This window comes from Physeter macrocephalus, chromosome 5, assembly GCF_002837175.3.
Source record: "Physeter macrocephalus isolate SW-GA chromosome 5, ASM283717v5, whole genome shotgun sequence".
Lineage (NCBI taxonomy): Eukaryota > Metazoa > Chordata > Mammalia > Artiodactyla > Physeteridae > Physeter > Physeter macrocephalus.
The window spans coordinates 94,288,328-94,314,829 of record NC_041218.1 but is presented as its reverse complement, the minus strand read 5'-3'; the positions used below and the strand labels follow the sequence as shown (position 1 = coordinate 94,314,829).

Genomic DNA, 26,502 nt, shown 5'->3' with positions numbered 1-26,502 from the left:
TTGAGAAAACATTTAGAATTTATGTCAAGTTCATTGCATCTTGGTAGAAACAGGAATCAGCCTAATATAATAAAAGTACAAGTAGTGCTCTCATGGTATCATTTAATCTTATCTGTACCTAGCTTTTAAGGAAGAAGTCCTACATATTATTTAGTATAAACATTGTAGATATCATTAAAATCAAATTAAAAGATGAAAAACATTGATGTTCTGAGAAGCAAAGGACCTTGTGGAGGTGAAGCCAGGATTAGAAGCCATGTTTGGCTTCCCACGACTGTCTAAATGGATGTCCATGCTCTCTCCACTACACTAGGTGGTTTTCTCTAAGAATAGAGAAATTATATTCTGTTCTCCAAGAAACAGAATGGTCTGGAAAAATTGAGACAGAGATGAACTAATCAGAATTTGAATAAGAATCCACTTGTCACTCTATTTAAGACATATTTTTTTAATCTTTTACCAAAAAAAAAAAAAAAAAAATCCCCAAACATGTAGGATTGGTAGTTGAATAGTCTTCTAAGATATATTCCTAATTTACCAATGCATGTCCTCTTAATGCTTCTCTGCTCACTCTGCTACATTAATTCCAACTCCCAATCCACCATCTTGTAAATGGGAGCAGTAAGTTACTGGTAACCTAACAAAATTCATTCAGTATCTACATTGCTTCTCCCATAAAGTTCACTATGTTACTGAAATACAAAGTAATCTTGCTTTTCCTTCAGTCTTCCAAATGTAATACTTGTGAGTTTATAGGAAAGACAGTTGGAACCAGAAAACAAAATAGTATCAATTACTAATATTTCCCATTCTCTGCTAAGGCTTGCCTTATCTGAAGCTTGCAAGGTTATTTAATCTTTTCCATCATCTCAGGCAGAAGAAAGCTTGGAAAATCCTAGTCATTCCACAGTAACTATCAGTGGGACTTTCCATAACTAACTGGATGCAAAATAAAAATCTTAAGAAGTTGATCCAATTCTAAAACTACTTCTCAACTTATAAATAAATATGAAGAGACAACCCATCCATATTTTCTTCAAATAACATCTGGTTTCTTGGCCAGACTGCTAATACCTGAAAAAGTTTCTGAGTTTGTTCCAACAAATCTACATTTAAAGAGCTTAAAAACGCATTTATGCACTAAACATTCTTTTCTACATCTGACTTAGGGCCAGAGATGGGACTGTGGGACAGAGCCTTGCCAAGAAACTGGAAAGATGGGGAATAAAATGGCCTTCTAAAAGCTAAACTGTGAAATCAACACTTGAGGGATCAGGGCAAAGAAATGTGAAATCACCACATGGACAGAGGGGACTATATTCAGTATCCTGTAATAAACCATAATGGGAAAGAATATGAAAAAGAACATGGATATATGTATGTATAACGGAATCGCTTTGCTGTACACCAGAAACTAACACAACATTGTAAATCAACTATACTTGAGTTAAAGAAAGAAAGAAACAAATCACCACATGGGGACAAAAAAGCTTCTAGGCCAGCAAGATTTGGCTGTGACCCCACTAAAGATATAATACACATATCTGAAGACTACATGAATTGATCATGGAGTCATAGAAGAAGGATTGCTAAGACAACCTGAGCAGTACCCTCCAAGGCCCCGTGCAGAGCAGAGGGAGTCTGGACCAGCAGCATTGGGGTAGCATAGAATCAGCGACAAGGCACCACTCCGGTGAAAATGATGCATCACTTTATCTTAGCCTGATTACGCTGGACTGGCCTGTCTTATGCATGATGGAAAGCTCGACATTGAGCACACGGCCTAGCCTAGAGCAGGCAATCATTAGACTCCATGAATTTGCTCCAACTCTTTGCTCACAACTTCCTGATTAGAATTTGGCTCTCCACAGAGTTCTGCCTACAGGGAGAGAATGACCTAGTCAGATTTGAGAATTCTGGCCCCCATGCCAGCTGCAGCACTCACTGAAATATACAGTGTAACGTTTGAGCTTGTTTGCTCCTAGTCGGCTCCTAAAGGAAGGGCCCTTGAGTGTGCTGCCAGACCAACTGTCTGAGCCCACAGGGCTGGCAGGGAGTCTCTGGGCCATGGTACATTCACCAGGATGGCGATCATGGCGGTGGCCACGCGGATAGCTGCGGCCGCATGCTGAGCACCTTTTGTACTATGTGTCAGACCACTGCACTATGTGCTATTCATACTTGAAGTCATTTCATCCCCACAGCAAAGCAATACATTAGGCATTAGTATTCCCATCTAGTAACTTACCCAAAGACCCACACTAGGAATCTGAATTCAGAGGCAGATTTATCTGACTCTAAAGCCTAATCCCTTATGTTGTGAAAATACTACCTTGGGGCGGGGGAGGGGGGGCAGCCATGAACCCTGTCCTTGTCCTGGCCAAACTCTTCTGTGTCAGCGGTGTGCTTTGGGCCATCTCAGTCCACCTTCGACATGACTACTCATCAACACGCCACTACCGTACAAGGCTTCACAACAACGAACACAAAGAGCAGCGCTTGACCCTTTATCACAAGTGCAGAAAGCCAAACCCCATCTCAGCGAACAGCATCGCCATCTGTTCATGCCATCGGTACTGTAAGCTTCAGAAGCCAAAAATGACTGTTCCCTCCCCCTCACCACCCTGCAGCATAGCGTCTAATCATTTGCACCTCCTTCAATAAGCCTCTTCAATATCCTCAATACTTCCCTAACGCATCCACTTCTCACCATAGCCGTTGCCACTCCCCATCTTTCACCTGCCTCTCTCTACAGACATCTCCTAGGTCATGTTTCAGCTTCTTCTCTTGTTTTTCTTTATTCTCAACCATACAACCAGTTTTCTTTATAAAATCCAATCACGGCATTCCACTGCTTAAATATCCTTCCCTGGGTCCTCAACCTCCCGCCATACTCCATGCTTCAGTCTGATAGGGATTGGCCTGCAGTTCTTGGAATATTCTCAGCCCCGCCTGTGGCAGGATGTCCTGGAATACACCCGCATCCCCCTGGACCCGTCTTCCCTTCATGCCTCGTTCCCTCTAATGGTCAGCTCGTCCGGGGTTTTGGGGACTCGCTCCTGTCCCACCTCCTCCAGGAAGCCTGGGTTCGGTGCCTGTCTGAGGTGATCTCGTGCCCAGCTCATCCTTCCCCCCACCGTATGGGAATTCATACTGGCGTGACTCTACACCCAGACCATGCCCTCCCTGAAGCCCAGGACTCACTCTGATTATACAAAGTGCCTGACACGAAAATATGCACGTTGAAAGAATGAATGAACGGACAAGAGCCCGTTACATCACAGATGTCAGAATCCACTCAGTTTCCTCAAGTCCCAACTCTTGACCTTGAGAAAGCTGTCTAATCTCCCTCGACCCCAGATTCTCTGTCCGTAAACTGGAGATCATAAAACCTGCATTGTCAAGTTGTTGTGAGATTTAAACTAAATCATATGGTGTGAGGAACGTCTTCAGCACCATGCCTGGTACATAACAAGTACCCAAATGTTGGTTGTTGCTATTATTATTACAAAGACCTTCGACACTTGACAGAAAACATTCATGTTCTTGAAAGAGAACAGATACTCCCAGCCCCCCACGATGACTCGGCTGCCCCAGGCCTCCTCAGCATTCATGGTTTACAGTCATCATGCATTATTTTGCATTCTCGAATATACTCCTTTGAAGGGTTCTGGCACTTCCATACTGTCTTCAAGATGCCTAATACTTCGACAAATGCTTTTAGGTAAAATGATATCAAATTTGCCCCACATCTTACTGCCCACTGGAGCCTTAAACTATGGACATTCACATAGCACCTCCTAATGATGCAAATGCCATACGAAGAGGCCAGCATAACCCTGGGAAGAACACACACAGAGAAACAGGAACGGGGGGCAAATGACAGGTGGTGATCCCAAAATATAAATCAGGTCTTAAAGAGGTCAAAAGCAAGCTGAGGTCTCAGAAAAAGAGGGTCCTTTGTCACATGAGATTCAGAAAGGTGAATGATCAGACCAGTGGTTAAAAAACATTGTAGCATAACCCCTCTGTGGAATATTGTGCAGCCATTAAAAATAGGTAGGGGCCAACTAATAAAATGGTAAATAAGAACACATAAGAGATCGTGTTATATAAAAAAGATAGACGTAGGATTTTTGATTACAGAATGTAAAACTTGCTTAAAAGAAAATTTAAGGGAGTAGACCGAAATTTTAATGGTTATGACACAGTGATGAGTTTATTTTTTTAAACTGATTCCACACACCTTTTGCAGTGCTGTCACGTTCCTTTAAAATGTAAAAAAAAAAAAAAAAAAATCTGCCTGTCGTCCTCTCAGATGGCTCCTGGAAGAGCTGAGATAGCGCAGAAGACACGCCCTAGCCTGAAGCGGGCACCAGGAGCCAGGAGGCTGACTCAGCAGCCTTTGAGCGTGGGCGAACCTGGGCCTGGAGCGCCCAGCCGGTCATTTCTTCACCGGCCACCGCCCCGCGGGGTCTCACTGAGTGCCCGCTAGCAGGCCGCCCCCGGTGGGCCCAGCCGCCACCCAGCCCCCGACTGTGTTGTCCCCAAGCCATCCTCTCGGCGAAGTTTGTCTTGGAGGGGAGGGAAGCGCCGCGAGCGGCTGGAAACCCCGCGACCTCGCCCTCCCCGGGCCTCGCGACCCCACGCCCCGCGCCCCGGCGCCCCGCGTACCTCTTGCAGGGGATCAGCGCCTTCCTCTCGTCCAGCACCCGCACGCGTTGGTTGAGCCCGTCGTAGGAGAGCAGGGCGCGGCTGTAGCGCCCGGTGCTCTGCCGGTACAGCACCTGGCGCCCCTCCCACTGCTGCGGCGCCAGGCACGGGCGCTGAGCCCCCGGGGAGCCCCCGGCCCCGGGCCCAGGCGCCGCCGCCCCCAGGCCGCAGAGGCCGCCCAGCGCCCAGACCCAGAAGCCGCCCAGCAGCCAGGCGCCCAGGGCCCCGCGGGCCACGCGGAGGAGAGCGCGTCCCGGCATCGCTGTCCGCCGCGCCCGCCGCCCCCCGAGGCCCAGCCCGAGCCCGAGGGGTCGCTGAGCAGCCCGAGAGAAGCGCGGCGCGGAGCTCTCTCGCACCGTGCCCGAGTGCGGTCTGGGCCAAGTTGCTGCCGGTCCCGGCGGCAGCCTCTACGGCTCTGGGGATCCGGACGCGCAAGGCCTGGGAGCCGGGCCCTGGGCCCTGGGGAAGCTCCGGTGAATCGTGCGGGAGCTATTTGTGCCTGGGCCGCTGCCCGCTGCAGCTTCTGTTTTCACTTGCTCTCTGCTGCCAACAGGAAATGCAGTGGCAGTGGTGCCACTAGCATCCTGACGGGCATCCGTGTTTTAAAGGGGGGCGGGGGTGGGAGCGATGAGAAGGGAAATGTTTCTCTGCTAACTTGAGTATTCAACGGGTAACCAACTCTGGGGGACGAGCTCGAGGTCAAGGTCGGGAAAGCAGGGCCTCAGCACTTGCTGTGCCGCAGGTACCCTGTCCCTTTATCAAAATGGCCACCTGCTAACTCCAAATTAAAAATGGAAAAAAGGGTTCCTTCCTGAAGAAATGACACCAGTCATTTATCATGGCCGTTTGGTAGCCCCCCACTCCCCGTATAGAGCCTGGGGGACTAGAAAATAGGCCCTTGCTCTTGGGCTGAGGACTCAGGGACATGCCTGGAGGCCACATTTGCAGTGAGACTGTTTCCCTCACTCATCACTTGACAACACCACAAGCCTAGAGGTTTGTGTGTCTGCGAGTTTAGGATCATCAAGAAGAAAGTTAATTGGGTTTATGTTGGTGTAATGTTAGGATCTATAGTATGGAATCAAGAAGAAAGAAAACAACTGTTTAAAAACAAAAAACAAAGCCTTGCTTTCCAAGTTTATAGAGTCTTTTCACTAGATCTGCCTTTCAGGGATGAAGAAGCATGAGGCAGGTGAAGTGGGAGAGAGCGTTCCTGTATGAGAGACAGATGCGGCGACAAGAGAAAATGAGTGTGATATTTGGGTTCAAGTCTGAAGCAGAAGGTAGTCCGGAGCCAGATCACTCAAGGCCTTGAAAACCATTTTAAGGATTAGTTATTAATACCAGGGTTGTTGGAGCCATCCATAAATGTAAAGCTAGGGAGAGCATCATCAGGGATATGCCTTAGGAAGCTCCCCCAGGTCAGTGTGGAGAATGGCAGGGCAAGGCAGAGGGCAGGGAGAAGGAGGAAGATACTGTTGCAATCCAGACGAGAGCTGCTGTCTGAGCTAAGGCCATGGTTGTAGAAATGCAGAGGGTGGAAGAGTTGGGAACAAGAGAGAGGGATTTAGACTCAGAGGAAGAGGTTTCTGGTTTGGACTGCTGGGAGTTCAGCCCGGAGTGAGAGAAGATAAATTCAGTTTAGGGTTGGCTGATTTTGAGATGACTGTGGGATATACGGGTGGAAAGTCCCAGGGGACAGTTGGAAAAACACTTCCAGAGACCAGCAGGCCTAGAGGTCTGGATTTGGAAGCCATTGACATCTAGGTGGTCCCTGAAGCCAGAGAGGAGAGTAGAACAGCGGTTTTCCACCCAGGGCAACTTTGTCCCCCAGGGGGCAGTTGGCAATATCTAGAGACCTTATTGATTATCACAGTGGGGTAGGGGGTAAGCTGCCTCTGGCATCTAGTGGGAGGAGACCAGAGATACTACTCAACTTCCCACAATGTGCAGGACAGCCCCCAGCACCACCACCACTCACCCAGTAAAGAACTATCCAGCCCCACTGTCAACAGTGCCGAAGGTGAGCCAACCTGGAGCAGCAGGGAGTGCAGAGAGAAGAAGGCTGAGGACGGAGCCCTAGAGAACTCCAGACACTGAAAGAATGGGCAGAGAAACAGGCCCTGGAGGAGACTGCAAAGGAGCTACCAGAGAGAAGCCACTGACCAGGGGAGCTTCCCCAGTTACATGAGCTTTTGGCAAATCAATGTCAAGTGTGAGGTAATGGATCGAGTGCTAAAGCCAGGCAAGAAGATGGAGGCTGGTTGACAGACCCTCCGGATGAATCCCTCAACACTGCCACCCTCTCCTAGAAACACTAAGGCCAGACTACCAACAGACCTAATGGGATAAGCAGAGAGCTTTACGGAGAAGGGTTCTTAACTTCTCCTCTCCCTTTCTTAAAGGACATGCCATCTGCGAACATCAGGGAAGCACCTGAAATGTTGCGATTTGATACTTGCATAGCTAAACTAATGCAGCAGGTTCAAACTGGCTGCAGAAGTCTGAGTCCTCCCCAGGTTTGCCCTCCTCACCTAACTCCAGGAAAAGGACAGGGAGTCCAGCTCTTTCTCAAAACTGTATCTTCTTCCCTGGTAGGAACTTGAGCTGAAAATCTTTTTCAGTAAGCCAGGCATTTATACCTACTGGAGTTTACTGCTGAAAATGGCTTGAGATCTCATCTGGGCTATCCCCCTCCCTTGATATTTCACTAGCCTGCGTTGGCATTTTTGAAGCTTGAGATCTGTTCTACAGAAAACTGGAATACCTCTCTAGATTGGCCTGCCTGTATTTGGTCACCCTGGCCTTCCCACAAAATAGAAGTGGACTCCTTGGGTGAATCCTGAAATGTATTTGTCTCATTTACCCTTTCAACCTACCGTGTTTGATTCATGTTCCTGGGGGGGAAAAAAAAAGATCATGCGTTTAAAGCACTTAGCACTACCCCGAGCCCATTGTACATGCTCAGTAAATGTCAGTTGTGCTTTTCCTTTCTTGGGCTATTTTAATCCTCAGTCCTGATCAGGGTCAAAACTAAACTAACTTTGTGGATCTAAGCTTTAGAGACAAAAAAAATCTGTCTGCCTCAAGTTCAGATTTCCAATTAAACCATGTTTTTAAAGATTAACATTCCGATAACATGTTTTCATATTCCAATGCCCTAAGAAAATATCATATACCAGAAATCTTACTGCCTGAAGATTGATGTACACTTGGAACAGTTAAAGCCTCCCTTTTCTGTGGAAAGCTGAGCCAGCAGTGGATTCTACTACCTCTTTCTAATAAAAATAAGAGAGAAAACAAAACATACATCATTGTTCTCCACGGCACACAGCTTCTTACTTCATTTAAATAACAGTTTCCAAGCAAATCAAAAATCAAGATGTTAGACTGCTGGATTGGAAATCACTTGGCATGAAGGAGGAAAAAAAAATCTTTCAAATCGTGGTATCCAAAGCCTTCTTTGTTTTCTGCTTTCATTCACGTTGGAGAGAAGAGGGAGTCAGGAGAAGGAAAAGGGGATGTTGGTGGATGGAAGACGTTCTCAAACTGGAAGATGCTATCACACCTTCAGGCAGTTCTGTTCCTGGAGCAGGTACAGATCAGAGGCCATTCTGGAAAAACTTGAGCCCCAAGTAACGTCTACTAGCCACAATAATAACAACAAAAACAAATTCCATACAACTCGTGGCTGGGAGGGGGGGGGGGTTTGTTTATATAATGAGTCCTTCGCGTTGCAACTGCGCTCTCCCCTTCCCACACAATGGTCTCACCGCTCAGCGCTTCTCATGCCCCCTACTGGAGAAGGCAAGTATGTTTCAGAGTTAGCACGCAGCAGAAGTTCCCGTTTTCCTCCAGCTCTACAGTTGGGGAACCCATAAGGCAGAGGGCGCAAAGTTCAGCTTTGACTCGAAAGGCGGTCCCTCCCTCTCTTGAAATCCTCTCTTGCACCTTCTTGGATCCGGTGTCCAAAACGACTGCCAGAGGCTCTTTTTCTTGGTCTGGAGAAAAAGGACTGGCCAGACTAAAAAGGACGGACTTTGGGGGAATGCAGGATTCCAGCCCTGGGCTGCGGCCCGGAGGAGATGATGTCACCACTTCTGCAAGAGAGGGCCGAGGGTGGGGCGGCCGAGGGGGAGGCGGCCGAGGGGGAGCCCGCGCCGCGCCTGCAGCTGCCAAGGGAGCGTTCTCGAGCCCACGTCAGGGGAGGTGTCGGGATAAATAGGTCCCGCAATGGCCGGGGCTGGCTGCGCTCGGAGCTGCCGGGCCGGGGACTGGAGCTACCAGGGCGGGTTCACGGCCCGGAGGCCGAGGGCTGGCGCTGCTCGTGCTGCGCGCGCCGGACGGCGTACGCTCCCCGCCGGCCCCCGCGGCCCAGCGTTGCTGCCCACGGGAGTTTGGGACGAGCACATCCCCCGTGCCCTAAAGGACCTCCTCCTTCGGGAAGGGAGAGAGAAAGACTAGGGGGACGGGGAGAGAAGGGCCCATTCTGCCTGTCGGGGTGGCGGCGCGGGAGAGCAGTGCCATGCTCCTCTCCATCCTGACCGCGCTCTGCCTGTGGCTGCGCCTGGCGCTGGGCGTGCGCGGCGCGCCGTGCGAGGCTGTGCGCATCCCCATGTGCCGGTACATGCCCTGGAACATCACGCGGATGCCCAACCACCTGCACCACAGCACGCAGGAGAACGCCGTCCTGGCCATCGAGCAGTACGAGGAGCTGGTGGACGTGAACTGCAGCGCCGTGCTGCGCTTCTTCCTCTGCGCCATGTACGCGCCCATCTGCACCCTGGAGTTCCTGCACGACCCCATCAAGCCGTGCAAGTCGGTGTGCCAGCGCGCGCGTGACGACTGCGAGCCCCTCATGAAGATGTACAACCACAGCTGGCCCGAGAGCCTGGCCTGCGACGAGCTGCCTGTCTACGACCGGGGCGTGTGCATCTCGCCCGAGGCCATCGTCACTGACCTCCCGGAGGGTGAGGCCCGGGGAAGGACCGAGGGGGTGAGGAGGCACCCTGGGCTGTCCCTGCCACGTGAGAACCCGACGGCCACACCTACAGCTGCCAGCGGGTGGTCGAGCAGCCCCCCCATAGCACTTAGGAGAGCTGGAGGAGGTGGGAAGGGCTGTGACTTGACTTCGGGAAAAGTCTGCTTTCTCTGCTAGAGTTTTGGGAGCTAAGGAGCACCATGTCCCATAAGGAGGGGTGGGCGATTTTGCTTCGGGGACCACGGGGGACGTTTTCCTTTATAGTAATACAATAAGATAGTAGCAGCAGTCAACAAGTGTATAGGGTTTAAGGTGGAGCTGAGCCAGCTTTAAGGACTTCACATGTATCCTTTCGTTATTAAAATGTTCCCACCAGGATTCTTCATTTAACGTTAGCTCTTGAAAGCTCTTCTGAAAAAACAGTGCTATAGCTCTGACTCCTCACCAGGAGTGCAGTCTGTAAATTTAGTTGCCCTGGAAAACTGGGACGTCTGTTTCATGGTCTTTGACCCAGAGCCAACCTCTGTGGCATCTTAGTCAACTCGAGCTCAACCACCACTTCCCTCTTTTCTCTTTGGTCTTTTCTCCTGCTTTTCTAGGAAGGGGGAGCAGGTTTAAATCCACTTCTTGAAATAAAACCGAAGTATTTTTTTGCCTCCTCTCGCGCCTAACCCAGGTTGTTGCACGTTTAAAGAAACTATATGGTGGTTCCTTTGCCCAAAACGTGGAGGAGGAGGAGTAAAGTGAAGAGGAAAACTCGAAACGCCTCTCTAATTCAGAGTTTTAGAGGAAACATATTCATTGCTTAAATTATAGAAATGATACAGGGCCATCTGTGCTTGTTCGGGGTACCTACGGACTGTTTCTGCAAAATGTGAGGTGGGGATTTGGAAATATTTGGGTTATTCTGATTAGTGTAAACTGTCAACTTGGAAAAAAATCAACATTTTAAAATAGGTTTGGGACGGAATGATGCGATTTATCCAGGTTGACTGTATGTATCAGCCCGTTTAAATGGACGTGCCTTCACATCAGTTTGTCCTGGATAAGCAGTCCCAGACAAAAGTCTTCTTTCTGAAGCCCAGAGAGTCTATAGGAAAGAAGCAGTTGACAATCACATACGATTTTTACCATCCAGGATCTGTGTGTGTTGTGTGTGTGTGCGCGCGTGCGCGCTGCTGAGTTAGTCAGTGTCTCCAGATGATTTCTTATTCCAGCTGGGTGAACAGACCAAATCACTGACCACACCCATGTGGCCCTGTGTGTGTTTCAGACGTTAAGTGGATAGACATCACTCCAGACATGATGGTACAGGAAAGGCCTCTTGACATTGACTGTAAACGCCTAAGCCCTGGTGAGTGCTTTATCCTCAAGGCTCCCTCTCTTTCTTCTCCCCAGAGTGATTTCTGAATCTTTTTCTCCAACTTTTTGGTCTCTCTTTTGTCTTCTTCAGACCGGTGCAAGTGCAAAAAGGTGAAGCCGACCCTGGCGACGTATCTGAGCAAAAACTACAGTTACGGTAAATCATCCGCTGACACCATTGGATTGGGGACTTGGCACATGACAAAGGCAGGTCTGCTAGTCATGAAGTGAAGAAGAGGGGTTTTTCTAGTTAATCATGTGGGTTCTAGGTGGCACAATAACGACTGTAAAAACGTCTTGCTTTTCTGGGTAAATCGAGTAAAAACAAAGTAAATTACCCAGGTGAGAGCAGTGGTGTGGATCGGTGTGACTCCCGAACCTACTTGTCCTGGTGGGAAGTGCTGTCAGCCAGGACAGCACCTCACTTTTCTCAAGATTTCACTGCTGCAGGAAGGATGGGTGAGGATCCATGGATTTGACCTGAGGCCCAGAGACCCAGGAATTAAGATCTGCACATGTATCTTTTAACCTAGAAATCGCTACAAATATTAAACACCTTCAAGAAATTGTGGGAATATGTTAATCCCAAGACCCTGTGGCTGTAAGTATTGGCAGAGCTTCAATGCCCTCGTCTCTTATTTGAAAGACCCAGACAGCAGTCTCTTCAGAGAATAAGTCAATCATGCTACTTTGAATGTTTTCAGCAAATTTAATTCTGCTCTCATCATTTGAAAGTAAATTTAATTAAAAATGTGTTCCTTTAAAATATCTTTTTGGGCTATTTTCTGGGGTTTTTTTTTGGCATTTCTTAAATTATTTCTACTGAAATAACAGAAACTGTTTGGGGAAAACTGTTCATTTTATTTGCTAACTTAGCTTTCCGTATTTCAAACTGAAATTTTATATCATAAGAACCTTTATATTATACAACCCACATAAAAGCAGGAGGATCATGGCACTATAAAAGTCTGAAAAAATAACCTCTTATTTAGGTTGTCGGATTTTAGAATCACCCATAGCCGAAGTGCATAATTCAACCAAAAAAGAAAGTATGCTATCTTTTCTAGTAGCTTTTTGTTGTTGTTATTTTAAACCTGTTCTCTGCAGATATCATCTTAATCTGATCCACAAAGTCCCTCATCTGACGCTATCCAGCCTTAGTCACTTAGCTGTCCAGTCTGAGTTTCACTGTCATGCTGTTCTCTGGGGCATCATTGCCACAGAACCACTTTGATGATGAAACCATTTTCTATTTACATTCTTTAGCTCCTTCGTAAACCAGCTTCCTAGGATGGAATCCAAGACAGAGCCACCCTCAGCTGATTACAACTCCACTGCAGGCAGTCATAGCAAGGGACCAAAAGAGTCAGAATTGAAAGCAGGATCAGAGACAGTGATATTACCAGCCATCTGTAATCACACTTCTACCTCTACCCACCAGGGACCCTGCTTGGGCAGTTTGGGAAATTAAAGGATTGAGAACAGTAGTCTTCAGAGACTCCTTCCGGTGCAAAAATGTTATGACTGTAATAACTTCCTCTGGAGCAGAGAGCGAGTTCAAGCAGCAGATGGGTGATTGAACCATACAAACTTTCAGGTGGCTTCGGAATCTGAGAATATATCATTCTCACTTAAAATCACTACAAGACAGAGTAGAAGCAAGTGTTGTTTCTATACGATTTTATCGACATTCTATGTAACTAAATTTCCTGATATGTTTCTGGCCCCCCAAAAACCCCTAATCATAGAATTATAGAATTTTAGGGCGGAGAAGGATCCATGGGATTCTCTATTCAAACCCTATCTGTGGCCCAATGTGTAGCAGTCACTGACCCAAAGACAGATCCCAGACTAAGCCTGCTTGTGAATTTACTTTTCCATCTTGCAGCCCGATTCAGAACTTTTAAGACATTGTTGACAATATGCAAGGCCTTACATTTAGCACATGACTGTGTGGGCTTTTTTGCCTGCATTCGGGCAGCTTGGACATGACCATAATTACAGGAGTGATTCTTTAAGAGAGACTCGGGAGTTGGCAGGAATAAACCATCCCTATTTTTCTCCAAAGCTTCAATAACACGTATCGATTTCTCAATTGCAGTCATTCATGCCAAAATAAAAGCTGTGCAGAGGAGTGGCTGTAATGAAGTAACTACAGTGGTGGATGTGAAAGAGATCTTCAAGTCCTCATCACCCATCCCTCGAACTCAAGTCCCACTCATTACGAATTCTTCCTGCCAGTGTCCTCACATCCTGCCCCACCAAGACGTTCTCATCATGTGTTACGAGTGGCGCTCACGGTAGGCACAGAGGGGCAGAAAAAAATTACACACTGCCTAGGAAAAACATAAAATTCCACTTAATCGTGGTTTAAAAAGAGAAAATGGCGCTAGCTTTTTGAAAAATCAGTTTTAATAGATGCCTTGGTTAGGATATCGTATCTCCTAAATATCGATTAATTCTTCATAGAATTAAGGAAAAATGGAAATATGAGTATTTGAATGGACTCTTTAAAAATCAATTTCAGAATTCATTACCTGATTTCAAAAACTTGTAGACAAATATATTACTTTGAGTAAAACCAATTCTTTTCAAATCAATCTTAGTGTGGCAAATACTGAATTTTTTAAAGGTCTCTTTAATAACTTTCAAATCAAAGAAAAACGGCCATTTGAGACTACACTTCCACACATTTTCTTTACACTGAATTTACAACATTTGTTGGTTAGAGTGTTACATACACACACACGTACACGCACGTGCACACGCACACACATCTAGCATACACGTATCTCTAGCTGAAGGTGTGTCTCCCCACACATCTTTCCTTAGCATCTTTTTATTTATCCTTATAATATAACAAGTCCTTAAAATATAAAAATCAAACACTTCAGTGCAGGTTCCAGACTGAGTCCCATAACTTGCTGCAATCTGTTTCTCCAGCAGAACTACTCAATTTTATATAAAAAGTCTTCCCTTTGATTCTCTGCCATTAATAATGCTCACCTGTTTCTTCTGGATACAGCTCAAGATTCTATTTCTCAAAAAAACAAAACCAAAAAAACACCTTTTGAAACTGACTTCGCTTGAATACTGTCTTGCTCTGGAGTCTGTCAGTACTCAGTACCCTCTTCAAAATTCCTTGCGTTCTTGGTTTTAAAGCTGTTTTGCTGCTTATATCTTGTCTTTCTAAAGACATTGAGTGAATGAATGTTGACTGAATATTTCTGGGCTGGTCTCTTGTATGGCTTTTGCATCCGCTCCAGTACTAGAAGCAGTTCTGGGGATGTGCCGGGTCGCTGCACAGGTGAATGGATTATACATGAGTTAAATAACAGCCTTCTTGTCATTTTCCCATTAATTTATAGACAGTGTAATTCTGATCAAAATCCTAGTAAAAATTTTATGGATGATTGAGATTTATGTCTTCACAAATAATGCTAATGATCATTTGGAAGAATAAACTGGTAAGGGCATGTAAAGGAGGTTCTGAAAATAAGAGGGATGAGAGGAAATGTGCCTTATGAGACAAGCAAGACTAGTATAAAGCTAGTTCAAGCCATGCGGAGCAACAGTAGATGTGTAGATAAATAAAGCAGAGGAAAAAGTCTTGCAACAGATTATAATTCATACAAGAACTTGTATCGTGAAGGAAATATGGCAAATCAATAGAAATGAAACTATTATTTACTAAATGTTGCAAATAGCTTTACTTGGAAAAATAGTATGCATTTTCACTTTGTACTCTAAAATAAATTTCAAATGGGTTAAAGAGGTAAATATTTTAAAAACCTAATCAAAAAGGATAAAGTCCAGTAAATAAATGTGTACTATCTGAAAAACAAAGTGGTTTGTAAACATAAAAGTAATGTAAGAAATTACGAGGGAAAATGTCAATGCACATATTTGATGACAGTATTGTGTACAGGAAAATCAAAAATAAAAAGAGAAAGATAAAAAGTACTTGCAACAGGTATGACAAAAGAATAGTAATCTTACTCTATAAAAAGTTCATATAAATTAATATTTAAAACATTAGGACTACAATATAGAAATACGCCTACATCTGTAAATCTATACAAAGTTGCAGAAGAAGTACAAATAGTAAATAAACATTAAAATATTTATCTCCTAATTCTGCAACCCAAATAAAAACAAGATTCCATTTTTACCTAGTCTTAGTGTTGGTGAATTAAATGAAAGTTCAGCCCTTTTGAAAATAATTTAGCACTATGCATTGAAAACCTTAAAACTCTGACCCAGATTTCTACTTTCGGAAATCTGTCTTAAGGATATAACTAGCCAGTGCAGACTAGCGATATTCAATGCAATGCTAATAATAATAGCTAAGCAAAAGAGGAGGTTCGGCAATAGAGAAATCGTTAAATATATTATGGTTATCCATAGTTATAATTTATATGGTTATGAAAGTTATATTTTTGGAATTATTCAATTATATCAGAAAACGCATACAATGCTAAAAGGAAATATACAGTGTGATCTAAATATACAGTGTGATCTAAAAATATATATAGGTACAAGGAAGAATGAAATGAAATATCAAAATATAAATGGGGAATTGTGGGGTTAACAGTGAAGAATTTTGTTTTTTACAATTTTTTGTATTTTTGAACTTCTTACTTTCATAATAAGTATTGCTTATTAAGATAAATTACTTTTTTTCAGGATGATGCTTCTTGAAAATTGTTTAGTTGAAAAATGGAGAGATCAACTTAGTAAAAGATCCATAGTAAGTATAATTAGCAATACTAGGAATACGGATTTGAATGCATGTAAAGAAATTCTATAGAATTTGGGAATTCTTCACATTCTTTCATCTCCAGGCTATCATAGGAGCCAACAATAGCAGCAGTATTTGTCTTTTGAATAGGTAGTTAAGAGAATAATTTTTCTCACTTGGAGTTTCTATCATAAATTTCTCTTTAGCTTCAAAGGTGATTTGGTTGCATTCAATACTGATCTACTGGTTATTTCCAGATTAAATTCGTTTTTTGGTTGTTTTAGCAAACAGTCAAGTACTCGAACAGAATTAATATCCAGTGGGATTAATACAGACATATACCTGTAGGGGTGTGAATACCTAGTTTTAAACATCACCCTATCACTCTATAAAGCAGAATCTTTCCCTGTATTTAAAATAATTTTAAGACTTTTGTCAAAATAAATCATATACACAACGTAATACTTTTGTGGCCAGACGCATAATTTTAGTAGTAACATCACAGAAATATTGGCAACTCAGAGGAGTTAGAATAATTTTTTGCCCAGACATGTGAAATCATTCCAGAACTAAATAAATCAGGTCATTGGTATGGAACTTTTAAAGCATCCCTTCTCCTGAAAATATGTTTAGATATATGCAGGAGAATTTGTGTTTCCACGTTCACAAAAGATACTGCTACTGCCTGTGTTCTCTTACTTTGCAGGAATAAAAATTCCTGGGCAAGGGGAGAGTGTATATTAATACCGATTTTTGGAGACGTTAGTTTCAACACAGCCTCTCCTACTGAGTGCATTTCTGAATAACAGACCCAAACACTGCTCTTGCATCTGAGCTAAACATTCATGAGCTGCTCAGGAGCACGCTTGGTCTTACTGGACAGAAAATTCTAGCAAGATTGGTTATCTGGTTCCCAAAACTGCAGTAGATTAGACGACTCAATCTAGAAGGCAAGACTACCATGAAAACCTGACATTGTTGAGAGGGAAGAAAGCTTTCAAGAATCATAGCTGTTTGGCTTATTCACGTTGACAGCAAATACTCCAATTTAAGAATACGAAAATATAATCATGTAATAACAACATACAGTAATGAGTTTATTATTTTAGAACACACTAGAGTTGTGCCCTAGGAGGGTGGGGACAGTGTTTTTCATTTCACTGTATTTCCACTGCCTGGCCTATGGTCATGTTCAAATATTTTGCTAATTGAAATATACTCTAACAAAGTAGGGACTTATGTGTTATAATGAAAAGTAATGTCTATTCAAGTGGACTCACTTTTTCATTTTTTTCTTACACATTTTCATATTTAAAGAGTAAATCCTTTTCTATCAAGGAGACTTGAATATCTAGAATGACTCATTTCTCATTGGCTCTGGGTAGCTGACACTTGAGTGGATTACTGGATGTGGGTGGAGCTTCTGCCTTCCTTTGGACGTAAGAGAGTTAGGTGAACCCATAAGTGTGATAAGAAACCCTGACTTTCTAGCGAAGCTGGAAAAATTTCTGCTTTTTAGCCTTGGTAAAACGTTTTTAGAAGGCTTTGCTGTATAGGAAAGTTGCATTAGAGGGCCTATGGGAAAAATTGCATGAGCTAGGGCCTTGGGCCCTGGAGTCAGACTGGTGAATTTGAATGCCAGCTCTGACATTTGTCGGCTGTGTGACTTTCTGCAAATAACATCACTGTGCTTGTTTCCGGGTCACAACAATGGTGTCCACCTAGAAGGGCTGTTGTTTCAACGAAATGATTGCTTGTCAAGATGTCACCATATACTCAGCACTTTCCAAAGCATCTGGTACAGGATACATGCTCACCTTCGTAGGGTAGGGTAGCTATTATAATCTTGGATGTCTTGATGAATATATTACAGTGAAAATCTGCATTATTTTGGATATGAGTTTAAGAGCATAAAGGGGTGAGATGTACTTGACAGTCATGTGTACACGTTGCCTCCCAGCAGTGGGAAGAGAGGCTGCAGGAACAGCAGAGGACAATCCAGGACAAGAAGCGCACAGCGGGGCGCACCAGTCGCAGTAACGCCCCGAAACCCAAAGGGAAGCCGCCTGCCCCCAAACCAGCCAGCCCCAAGAAGAACATTAAAGCTAGGAGTGCTCCAAAGAGAACAAACCCAAAACGAGTGTGAGCTAACTGCTTGCCAAAATGGGGACTTCCTCTCAGGGTGAGGCCAGGCATTACCCAGGCAGCCTGTAGAAGGCCATACACCCCTTGCCTTAACAACTGCAGTCCTTTTCGTAGACACATCTTGCAGCATTTTTCTTAATGATATGCTTCAATTTTTCTTTTTAAGTCACTACAAGCCATAGTGGTAGGTATGCCTTTTGGTATGGAAGGTATATGAAAGCTGGTCAAAAGAGCTTACTGAGTTGAGAATAAACCGTGTGCATACTCTGTGGGAGCTCCACATGGGGAAAGATGCTTTGGTTCTTACAATTTGACCTAATATGTGCATTGTAAAATAAATGCCATATTACAAACAAAACACCCAATTTTTTTTTACGATATGTTTTATTTCAGTTGGTTGTTAGGATGTTAGCGATTCTTTAAAATGTGATTGAAAATGTAATGCTTCTAAGGAGGAAATCAAGAGGAATGAATGTCTAAAAGATCTTATGTGTTTACTGTTTGCAGAAGAATTTTTGTGATGAAAGGGGATTTTTGAACAATCTAGAAAAGTAGGATATGGAAAATTGTAATGAGTTTGGTTTTTGGTTTTTGGTTTTTACAAAGAAGCCTTTCTGCTCTGTTTTTAGCTAGAAGCTCTAAAAACGAAAACAATAGTATTGTTAAATAAATGAAAGGGAAAGGCAGACAGACAAAGTCTGGATCCTTGTTTTCTAGTTACCATGCCATGGTGGAGATGCTCTGATTCTATATGCACAATGTTTATCAGTTCCCTTTAAGTAGCACCAGAAACAGTTTGTTTCTCCTCTTATGATTTAGGTACCAATTAGTCAACCCCAAGCATCTCACACACGTGGGTGTGGTGCTCATCTCACTTCCCAGGACACCCCAGGTACCTTGATGCCCAGTCTCTCTGCTGATTGCTGGTGCTTCCAAGGGTGCCTTGGGTCTGAGGTGGGGGGGTCAGAATCCAAAGCCCCTGGTCCTCAGCCTGCTGTGGCACCCTTGCCACACACCAGCTCTGCACTTGGAAAAAGCAACTGTAATCACTTGTTCATCCAGCATTCAAGAATGTAGAGGAACAATCTGAAAGCTTAAGAGTAAAATCTCCTTTAGATGTACCATTGTCCCTACTTCTCAGAAAAGGGGTAAGTTACATGTTGCATTCACACACGATTTTTAAATTTCATCTCTGTAGCCATTAGGACACAGAAGTGAGGTGTGTGGGTAAGCCAGGGGAAAATGGAGAAATAGGGTTAATGAGGATGCTGGCAAGGGCACCCATCTCCTCCTGAAAGTGTAACTTCACCTTGCAGCGCTAGCCCAGGGCAGCAGAGTTGAAGGAATCCAATAGATCCATCCACACAGGGGTATCAATAAAATACTCCGTGTGTGTTTCTGTATAAAAGCCAAACCGGGGCTTCCCTGGTGGCGCAGTGGTTGGGGGTCCGCCTGCCGATGCAGGGGACGCGGGTTCGTGCCCCGGTCTGGGAGGATCCCACATGCCGCGGAGCAGCTGGGTCCGTGAGTTATGGCCGCTGAGCCTGCCCGCCCGGAGCCTGTGATCCGCAACGGGAGAGGCCACAACAGTGAGAGGCCCGCGTACCGCAAAAAAAAAAAAAAAAAAAAAAAAAAGCCAAACCGCTTTGGCCCTTAAGGAGAGCCAGACAGGTGTTTGGTGTAGCATCTAAACTAAGAAACCTAGGAAAGGCCATGAAAAGGCATTGGTACCCTAGCTTACCTCCTTAGCATAGTAGGAATCTGGGGAGGGGGGCGCGGGGAGGCGAGTTACAACTCTCAATGGAAATGAAGAAAAAACGCTTCTGTAAAACTTTTTTTTTTAAAGTGCAAAACGACATAATAAGAGTTTGGATATGACTTTACAAACTAAAACACTGTTTCCTTTGAATATTTAACTGAAATCATATACTGCATATCACACAAAAGCGTAATTAGGCACATTTATTAGTTTGATTAATTGATAAAAGATCGAGGCCACTGTTTGGTTATTTATTATAAAAAAGTTGAAAATGTACAGCAGCCCACACTGAGAGTAATATAACAAGTGTGGAAGTGGCTTTTGTGTGAGAGCCACGAATTTATTTTTCTCCCTTAAAATATTTTCTCCACCTAGATACATATGAGAGGTAAATATAAATATATGGAGAGGAAGGCTGTGGTACTATCTCCGAAATAGGTATTATTCGAGAGTTGGGTTACTTTAATCCGAAAAAAATAACAATTTTGCAATATGTTCATCAACAAATTTCATAATTGAGGACAACTAGAGGCATTTATTTTTAAAAATACTTTTGTTGGTCTTTCAATGATACAGTAAATATGTATTTTCTATAAAGCATTCAATAAATGCATAAAATAAAAAAATAATGGAATTAAAATCCTACCTAATCCCACTCACCACTCTGCAGAGATAATCACTGTTAGTATTTTGGTATATAATTTTCCAGGTGTTTCCTCTGCATTTATATAAATACTCGCTCTGTACATCCATTCTTTTCCCGAGTTCTTGTATCATCTTTACGATTGTTACTCTGAACTCTTTCTCGGTTAGATTGCCTATCTCCACGTCACTTAGTTGTCCTTCTGGGGTTTTATCTTGTTCCTTTGGAACATATTCCTCTCATTTTGTCTAAATTTCTATTTATATTTTTATGTATGTGGAAGGTCAGTTACGTTTCTTGACCTTGGAGGAGTGGCCCTCTGTCGGGGACGTCCTATGTGTCCCAGCAAGTACACTCCCGTCTTGTCGCCCAAGCTTCAGGGACCAGCTGGTCCCAGGGTAGGTTCTGATCTGCGTTTTCAGACTCGATTCCGCAGGCTGCTGGATCGTGGCTTTTTCGCCTCTGGGGTCTGCCGCCTTCTAGTCTAAGTAGCTTGCGCAGACTTCCTGGTGGGTGGGGCGGTGCCTGCCCACGGGTGAGTCTTGGCCCTCTGATGGGCAGGGCCATGCCTAGAGGTGGGTGTGGGCTCAGCCTGTCTGCTGATGGGTGGGGCTGCGTTCCCGCCCTGTTGCTTGTTTGGCCTGAGGCGTCCCAGCCCTGGAGCCTGGGCAGGGCAGGCTCTTGGTGCCCACATGGCAGCCTCCAGGGACTTCCCTGGTGGTCCGGTGATTCAGACTCTGCACGTCCAACGCAGGGGGTGCGGGTCCTGGTCAGGGAACTAAGATCCCACATGCAGCACGGCAGGGCCAAAAAAAAAAACAAAAACAAAAACAAAAAACACCCCAAACCAAAATGGCCGCCTCCAGGAGCGCTCAGGCGGAGGACTATTCATTCCCCCAGGACCTGCGCCTCCAGTGCCCTTGCTCCCACAGTGAGCCACAGCCGACCCCCGCCTCCCCCGGAGACCCTCCAGGACCCGCAGGTAGGTCTGGCCCAGGCTTGGCTTTGCCCTGGGTCCCGGTGCACGTGAGACCTTGTGTGCGCCCTCCGTGAGTGGAGGAGTCTCTGTTCCCCCCCGTCCTGCGTGGCTCCTGCACGCCAGCCCCGCTGGCTTTCGACGCCAAATGCTCTGGGGGGCTCCTCCTCCCGAGGCCAGACCCCCAGGCTGGGGAGCCTGGCATGGGGCTCAGAGCTCTCACTCCTGTGGGAGAACTTCTGCGATAAAATTGTTCTGCAGTTTGCGGGTCGCCCACCTGGGGGTATGGGATTTGATTATATCGTGAGCGCGCCCCTCCTGCCATCTCGTTGGGTTTCTTCTTTGTGTCTTTGGATGTAGAATATCATTTTTGGTAGGTTCCAGTCTTTGTTATCAATGATTGTTCGACAGTTAGTTGCGATTCGGGTGGCTCGTGAGAGGGGGCGAGCCCACGGTCCTTCGATTCCACCACCTTGTCCTCTTGATGCAGCCACTTTCTTCAGAAAACTCCCAATTCCTTCAAATTCCATCAGTGTGGTTACCAAATACTTTTCCCCTGGCTTCTGCTGGTTGCCAGCAATGCCGGGCATTCCTTGGCTTCAGGCAGGATAACTCCCATCTGTGCCTTAGCAGTCACATGGCGTTCCTCCGGGTATCTGTGTCCAAATTTCCCTCTTCCTGACAGGCACTCCTCTCGCAGTCCACCATCTCCCTCTATGTGTTTATATAATGATAAAAAAAAAAATTAGGAGCCTATTATACATACTGTTTCATAACCTTCAGTCGGCCCTTTATGTGAAGTAGCTCTCATGTCAGTAAAGCCCAGGCCAGCTTATTTATTATAATGGCCACGAGGTATTCCGTGGTGAGCATTACTCAACAGACCCTCATGTAATTAGGGATTTAGGTTGTTTCTTAACTGAATGTACTGAATAACTGAATAAACAGCTTGATAGCTAATATCTATGCCCATCCTTAATTAGTTCTGGGGGATAAGTTCATTTAAGTGGCATTGCTGGGCCAAGGAGTGTGCCCAGCAAGGAAAGTTCTTGATCCTATTGTCAATAACCCTCCAGAATGCTTGGCCCATAGGGGTATCAAAGTGCTGATTTTCCAGCTCCTTACTAAAATTATCTTCTTCTTCTCGTAACTTTTATAAATTTTAGCTGAGAACTAGATGTCTCTCTTCATCTGTGAGCCCTCTGCTGGCAACATTCTCCACACTCTAGGCAGCTGGGGAATGAATGACTAGTTTATTTTGTCAGTAACTTGTGAGAATGGACTTTCGGATGTGGTTCCCAAGGCATGCCAGGGGAGGACAGATTTTTATGATCCAAATAATTTTCCACTGTTATTGAGTTCTCAGGACCAGGAAAAAAAATGAGGCACAAAAGAATACAAGCCATAAATGCTTTCTTGTATTTTGTCTAATGAACATGTGTTGCTTTTATAATTAGAAGATACTACAAACATATTATATGACTAGTTTATTTTGTCAGTAACTTGTGAGAATGGACTTTCGGATGTGGTTCCCAAGGCATGCCAGGGGAGGACAGATTTTTATGATCCAAATAATTTTCCACTGTTATTGAGTTCTCAGGACCAGGAAAAAAAATGAGGCACAAAAGAATACAAGCCATAAATGCTTTCTTGTATTTTGTCTAATGAACATGTGTTGCTTTTATAATTAGAAGATACTACAAACATATTATATGAGAGAGAGAGAGAGAGAGAGAGAGAGAGAGATTGAATGTATCAGCAGTATGGGTTTAAGCCAGGTAGACATGCAGACATGAAAACTATTTTATTGCTTACATGTGTGTTAGTCTGGGTGCTCAGAGAAGCAGGCACCAAAATGGAATTAAATGAAGTGTGGACCCTATTAGAGGAAACACCTGTGAGAGAGAGTGAGGCAGGACGTGAACAGGGCTGGGAGAGCCATGAGAGAGAGGGAAGAGGGCCGGAAAGCTGGGGAGGAAGCCCTCCAGACTGCCTCAATGTCTAAGGAAGGTTTGGCAGGGCTACTAGGGAACTTGGACCCAAGCCAGCCAGCAGGGAGTCCCTAGTCTCTGGGAACAGCTCTGCCTTCCTATCCTACAGATCTTACAATATTTACTATTCTACCTAAGAGAGGTCTCTTTCGACTAGAATGTAAGGAAGCCTTTTTTGAAAGGAAACTTTTGAAAGAAACTCTATGGTGTGTAATTTTGCCTTTACAATTTCAGGCAGTATATGCATAAGTCTAATATATCTAGTAGCAATATTTATATGAGAGTAGTTTTATAACTAGATAATTCTAAAACCTGCAGCTGTAATATCTAGATGAGAACCACGTTGTAATGGCAAGTTTGGATCACATTAGTGATATATTTTATAGGGAAAAAGAACATACTTGATTAGCAATTAAATTTAGATAAGAGGGAAGACTCAGAACCAGAGGGCTGATCCCAAATCTCAGAAAGTTGTAATAACATGAATAATAGGATGAGGTCTAAAAAACTGAAGTTAAGCAAAAAATGGTATTATGAATAAAGTTCCATCATGGTATCAAGGGATATCTAAGATGCTGTTGTTGAATCAAACAGATGGGTTTTTAAAATTTATTAACATTTTTAGTCATCTGATGGCTTCAAATATTTATTTGTCATTGAAATAGTTCAGCAGCTGAAAAATCACGTGAACCATTGCTTAGTAAACTTTCTTCTTTTCTGAAAAGCATTTAAAAAAACTGGCTTTGGAGGTCATCCAAAGTAGCCTCCAAGGGGTGAGCAAGTTCAGACAGTACAGGCAAGCATCAGTAGCAGCAGATTTTTTTTTTTGGCTGCACTGGGTCTTCGTTGCTGCGCGCGGGCTTTCTCTAGTTGCGGCGAGCGGAGGCTACTCTTCGTTGCGGTGCACGGGCTTCTCATTGCTCTGGCTTCTCGTTGCAGAGCACAGGCCCTAGAGTGTGCAGGCTTCAGTAGTTGCAGCGTGCGGGCTCAGTAGTTGTGGCGCACGGGCTTAGTTGCTCCGTGGCATGTGGGATATCCCCGGACCAGGGATCGAACCCGTGTCCCCTGCATTGGCAGGCGGATTCTTAACCCCTGCGCCACCGGGGAAGTCCCCAATAGCAGCAGATTAACTCCAGTGAAAAGAAAGGGCGCCAAGAGACTCCAGGAAGAGGGCCATAAAATAGAGCATAGCATATTTTAGGAAATCTGTCCATTTTCTGCAGAGCATCTGCTTACAGGGAACAGGATCCAGGGAGGGGATCCTGGAAAGTATTAGGCTCTAATCCAGAATGCTTCAGGTCTCCTGTCTTGGAAGGGGTTAGAGGGGCTAAGTAGGGCAATCAGAGAAGCTCTGCCTTCAGGGTCAAGGTGCATGACTGAGCCAGTGCTGAAGGATGGAGACTGTTGTGTATGGTACAGTTCATGAAGAGCAGACTCATCCCCAGCTCTGTCTGGCTGTTGGCCTAGTGGTGCTTCCTTCCCTCACAGGCACACCATTGCCTACCTTCTGAGCCAGTCCGTGTATTTGGACCCATATCCCCACCATCATGCGCTTCTCATCATGGTTACAAATCTCAGCCCAGTGCTTCAAGGCATGCCCACCAATTCTGCAGTCCTCAACTGCTGCAGCCACAGTGGCCAAGGATATGGTCTTCTGCCTAAAGTCCAGCTAAGATTCAAGATCACATCACTGAGCTGGAGCCCTGATAAGTTTCTAGTCTTTTCTAACCTTTCTTCCTCTGGGGCAAGAAGATACTCCCAGATACCACCAACCCCAGCTCCCCAAATGCCTGCGTCATGTTGCCGCATCCCAAGACCAACATATCAATAATCCCCTCAAGACCAACACTGACACAAACTAAAGTTTAATTGAATATCTCTTTGGACATTGATTGTTAGTTTTCTGACCACTGAAAGCTAATTCTACAATCTGAAAGAAATTGCTTTTCCCTACCTCTTGCTTTTAAAATCTTCGTACAGCTACGTACACATAGACAACTGAGCGAATCATGCCATCTGCTGGTTATTAAGAGTTTTTGGCTTTAAGGCTTTTGAAGCCCTGGACCACTCCTGAGGCAATAACAGTGTGTCACTTAACACAGTCATATTACGAATGCCCCAGTACTACCAGGCGTGTCAGGCATCAGATGAGGGTATTCAATTTGAAGGCGTGAGGAAGGTGAAGGTTTTTACTATGTTTATTTCTCTGCACAATCCAAAGAAACCCAATAATTAATTTACCCTAATTTGAAAAAAAATGTATTCCAAAGGGAAAAATGAGAAATATACTTATGGATAATTCACATGCAATTAGATTTTGTATAATTTACCAATAGAGATGGGTATTCACAGGTGTGCTTTTCAAACCATGCTGGAATACTAGAGTTTGGGAGTGAGTAATATATTATTAATACCAAATGATCAAGAGTTGATGTCAGCAAGATGGCAGAGTAGGAAGCCCTAGACCATCCTTCCCCCCAAACTCACCAGGTCAGCAAATATTCATGGACAGATTCCCTTGTGAGAAATCCAGAAACTAAGTGAAAAGCCCCTGCACTGTAGGTGACCATGAAACCAGACCCTCCCACCTCAGGCTTAAGGCACCCTTAGGAGTGCCACACAACTAGAAAGAGACCCCGTAACTCCAGGGGAGGGAAGGAGTCGGTTCACGTGTCCGGTGCTCCAGCTTTCCTGAGAGGGATCCCAGAGGAATAACTTCTGTCTTGTCAGCCTTGGAGTTGGATGGACCCACTGCAGCCTAACAACTTGGGGAGAACAGAGATGGCAGCTTAGGATGTCAAACATCAGAGGTCCCTCTTCCGTCCAGTGCAGAGAGAGCAGATGAAAAAGCAGAGGTCTGGAGAGAGGCCCCGCATCCCACATGGGCAGGAGGGCCATATGGGCTCTGGCTCTAACGACCTCTGCAGCCTCCCCATCAGAGGCACTGTGTGAGGACCTGCTTGTCCAGGCAGTTGCCTAGGCGGGTGATGGTAGGACCTGGCCACACAGGCCTGGAGGGCATGGATGCCTGCGGCCAGGTACCGGGTTGCAAACTGCACTGCCCACACCATGCAACTCTCAGCATCCAAGGAGCCCAGGTCCCCACCCCTGTGTCTAGACTGTGTAGGCAGAGGCAGGGTCACAGGCATGGGTACCTAGGGGCCATACCACTCTGCCAAGGTCAGCTCACT

At 45.0% G+C, this 26,502-nt stretch overlaps 2 protein-coding genes across 3 annotated transcripts in view; one reads left to right on the top strand and one right to left on the bottom strand.

Annotated features, from left to right (window-relative positions):
* The window catches only part of EPDR1 (ependymin related 1), a 34,606-nt gene extending 29,298 nt beyond the window's left edge, over positions 1 to 5,308 (bottom strand). The window contains 2 exon segments of the mRNA XM_024115129.2: positions 4,675 to 5,257; positions 5,260 to 5,308. Of these exon segments, the coding sequence (XP_023970897.1) occupies positions 4,675 to 5,257; positions 5,260 to 5,308 (632 nt within the window).
* A 3,629-nt stretch (positions 5,309 to 8,937) lies between these two features.
* Positions 8,938 to 18,300, top strand: SFRP4 (secreted frizzled related protein 4). 2 transcript variants are annotated; one of them, XM_007115007.1, is made up of 6 exons: positions 8,938 to 9,683; positions 10,968 to 11,048; positions 11,148 to 11,213; positions 13,158 to 13,356; positions 15,743 to 15,806; positions 17,758 to 18,300. In XM_007115007.1, the coding sequence occupies exons 1-6, from the start codon at positions 9,239 to 9,241 to the stop codon at positions 17,941 to 17,943; spliced, it is 1,041 nt and encodes a 346-aa protein (XP_007115069.1). In that variant the 5' UTR covers positions 8,938 to 9,238; the 3' UTR covers positions 17,944 to 18,300. The 2 variants fall into 2 exon arrangements, with proteins under 2 accessions (XP_007115069.1, XP_028345997.1); XM_028490196.2 differs by having other exon boundaries at positions 9,014 to 9,683; positions 17,761 to 18,300.
* Positions 18,301 to 26,502: the final 8,202 nt, after the last annotated feature.

Bases quoted from the DNA above. Each gene is read 5' to 3' on its own strand.
- SFRP4 (XM_007115007.1), top strand. From the start codon at position 9,239: ATGCTCCTCTCCATCCTGACCGCGCTCTGCCTGTGGCTGCGCCTGGCG. The intron at 11,214-13,157 runs GTAAATCATCCG...TCTCAATTGCAG, and splicing joins GAGCAAAAACTACAGTTACG to TCATTCATGCCAAAATAAAA. The intron at 15,807-17,757 runs GTAAGTATAATT...GTTGCCTCCCAG, and splicing joins AACTTAGTAAAAGATCCATA to CAGTGGGAAGAGAGGCTGCA.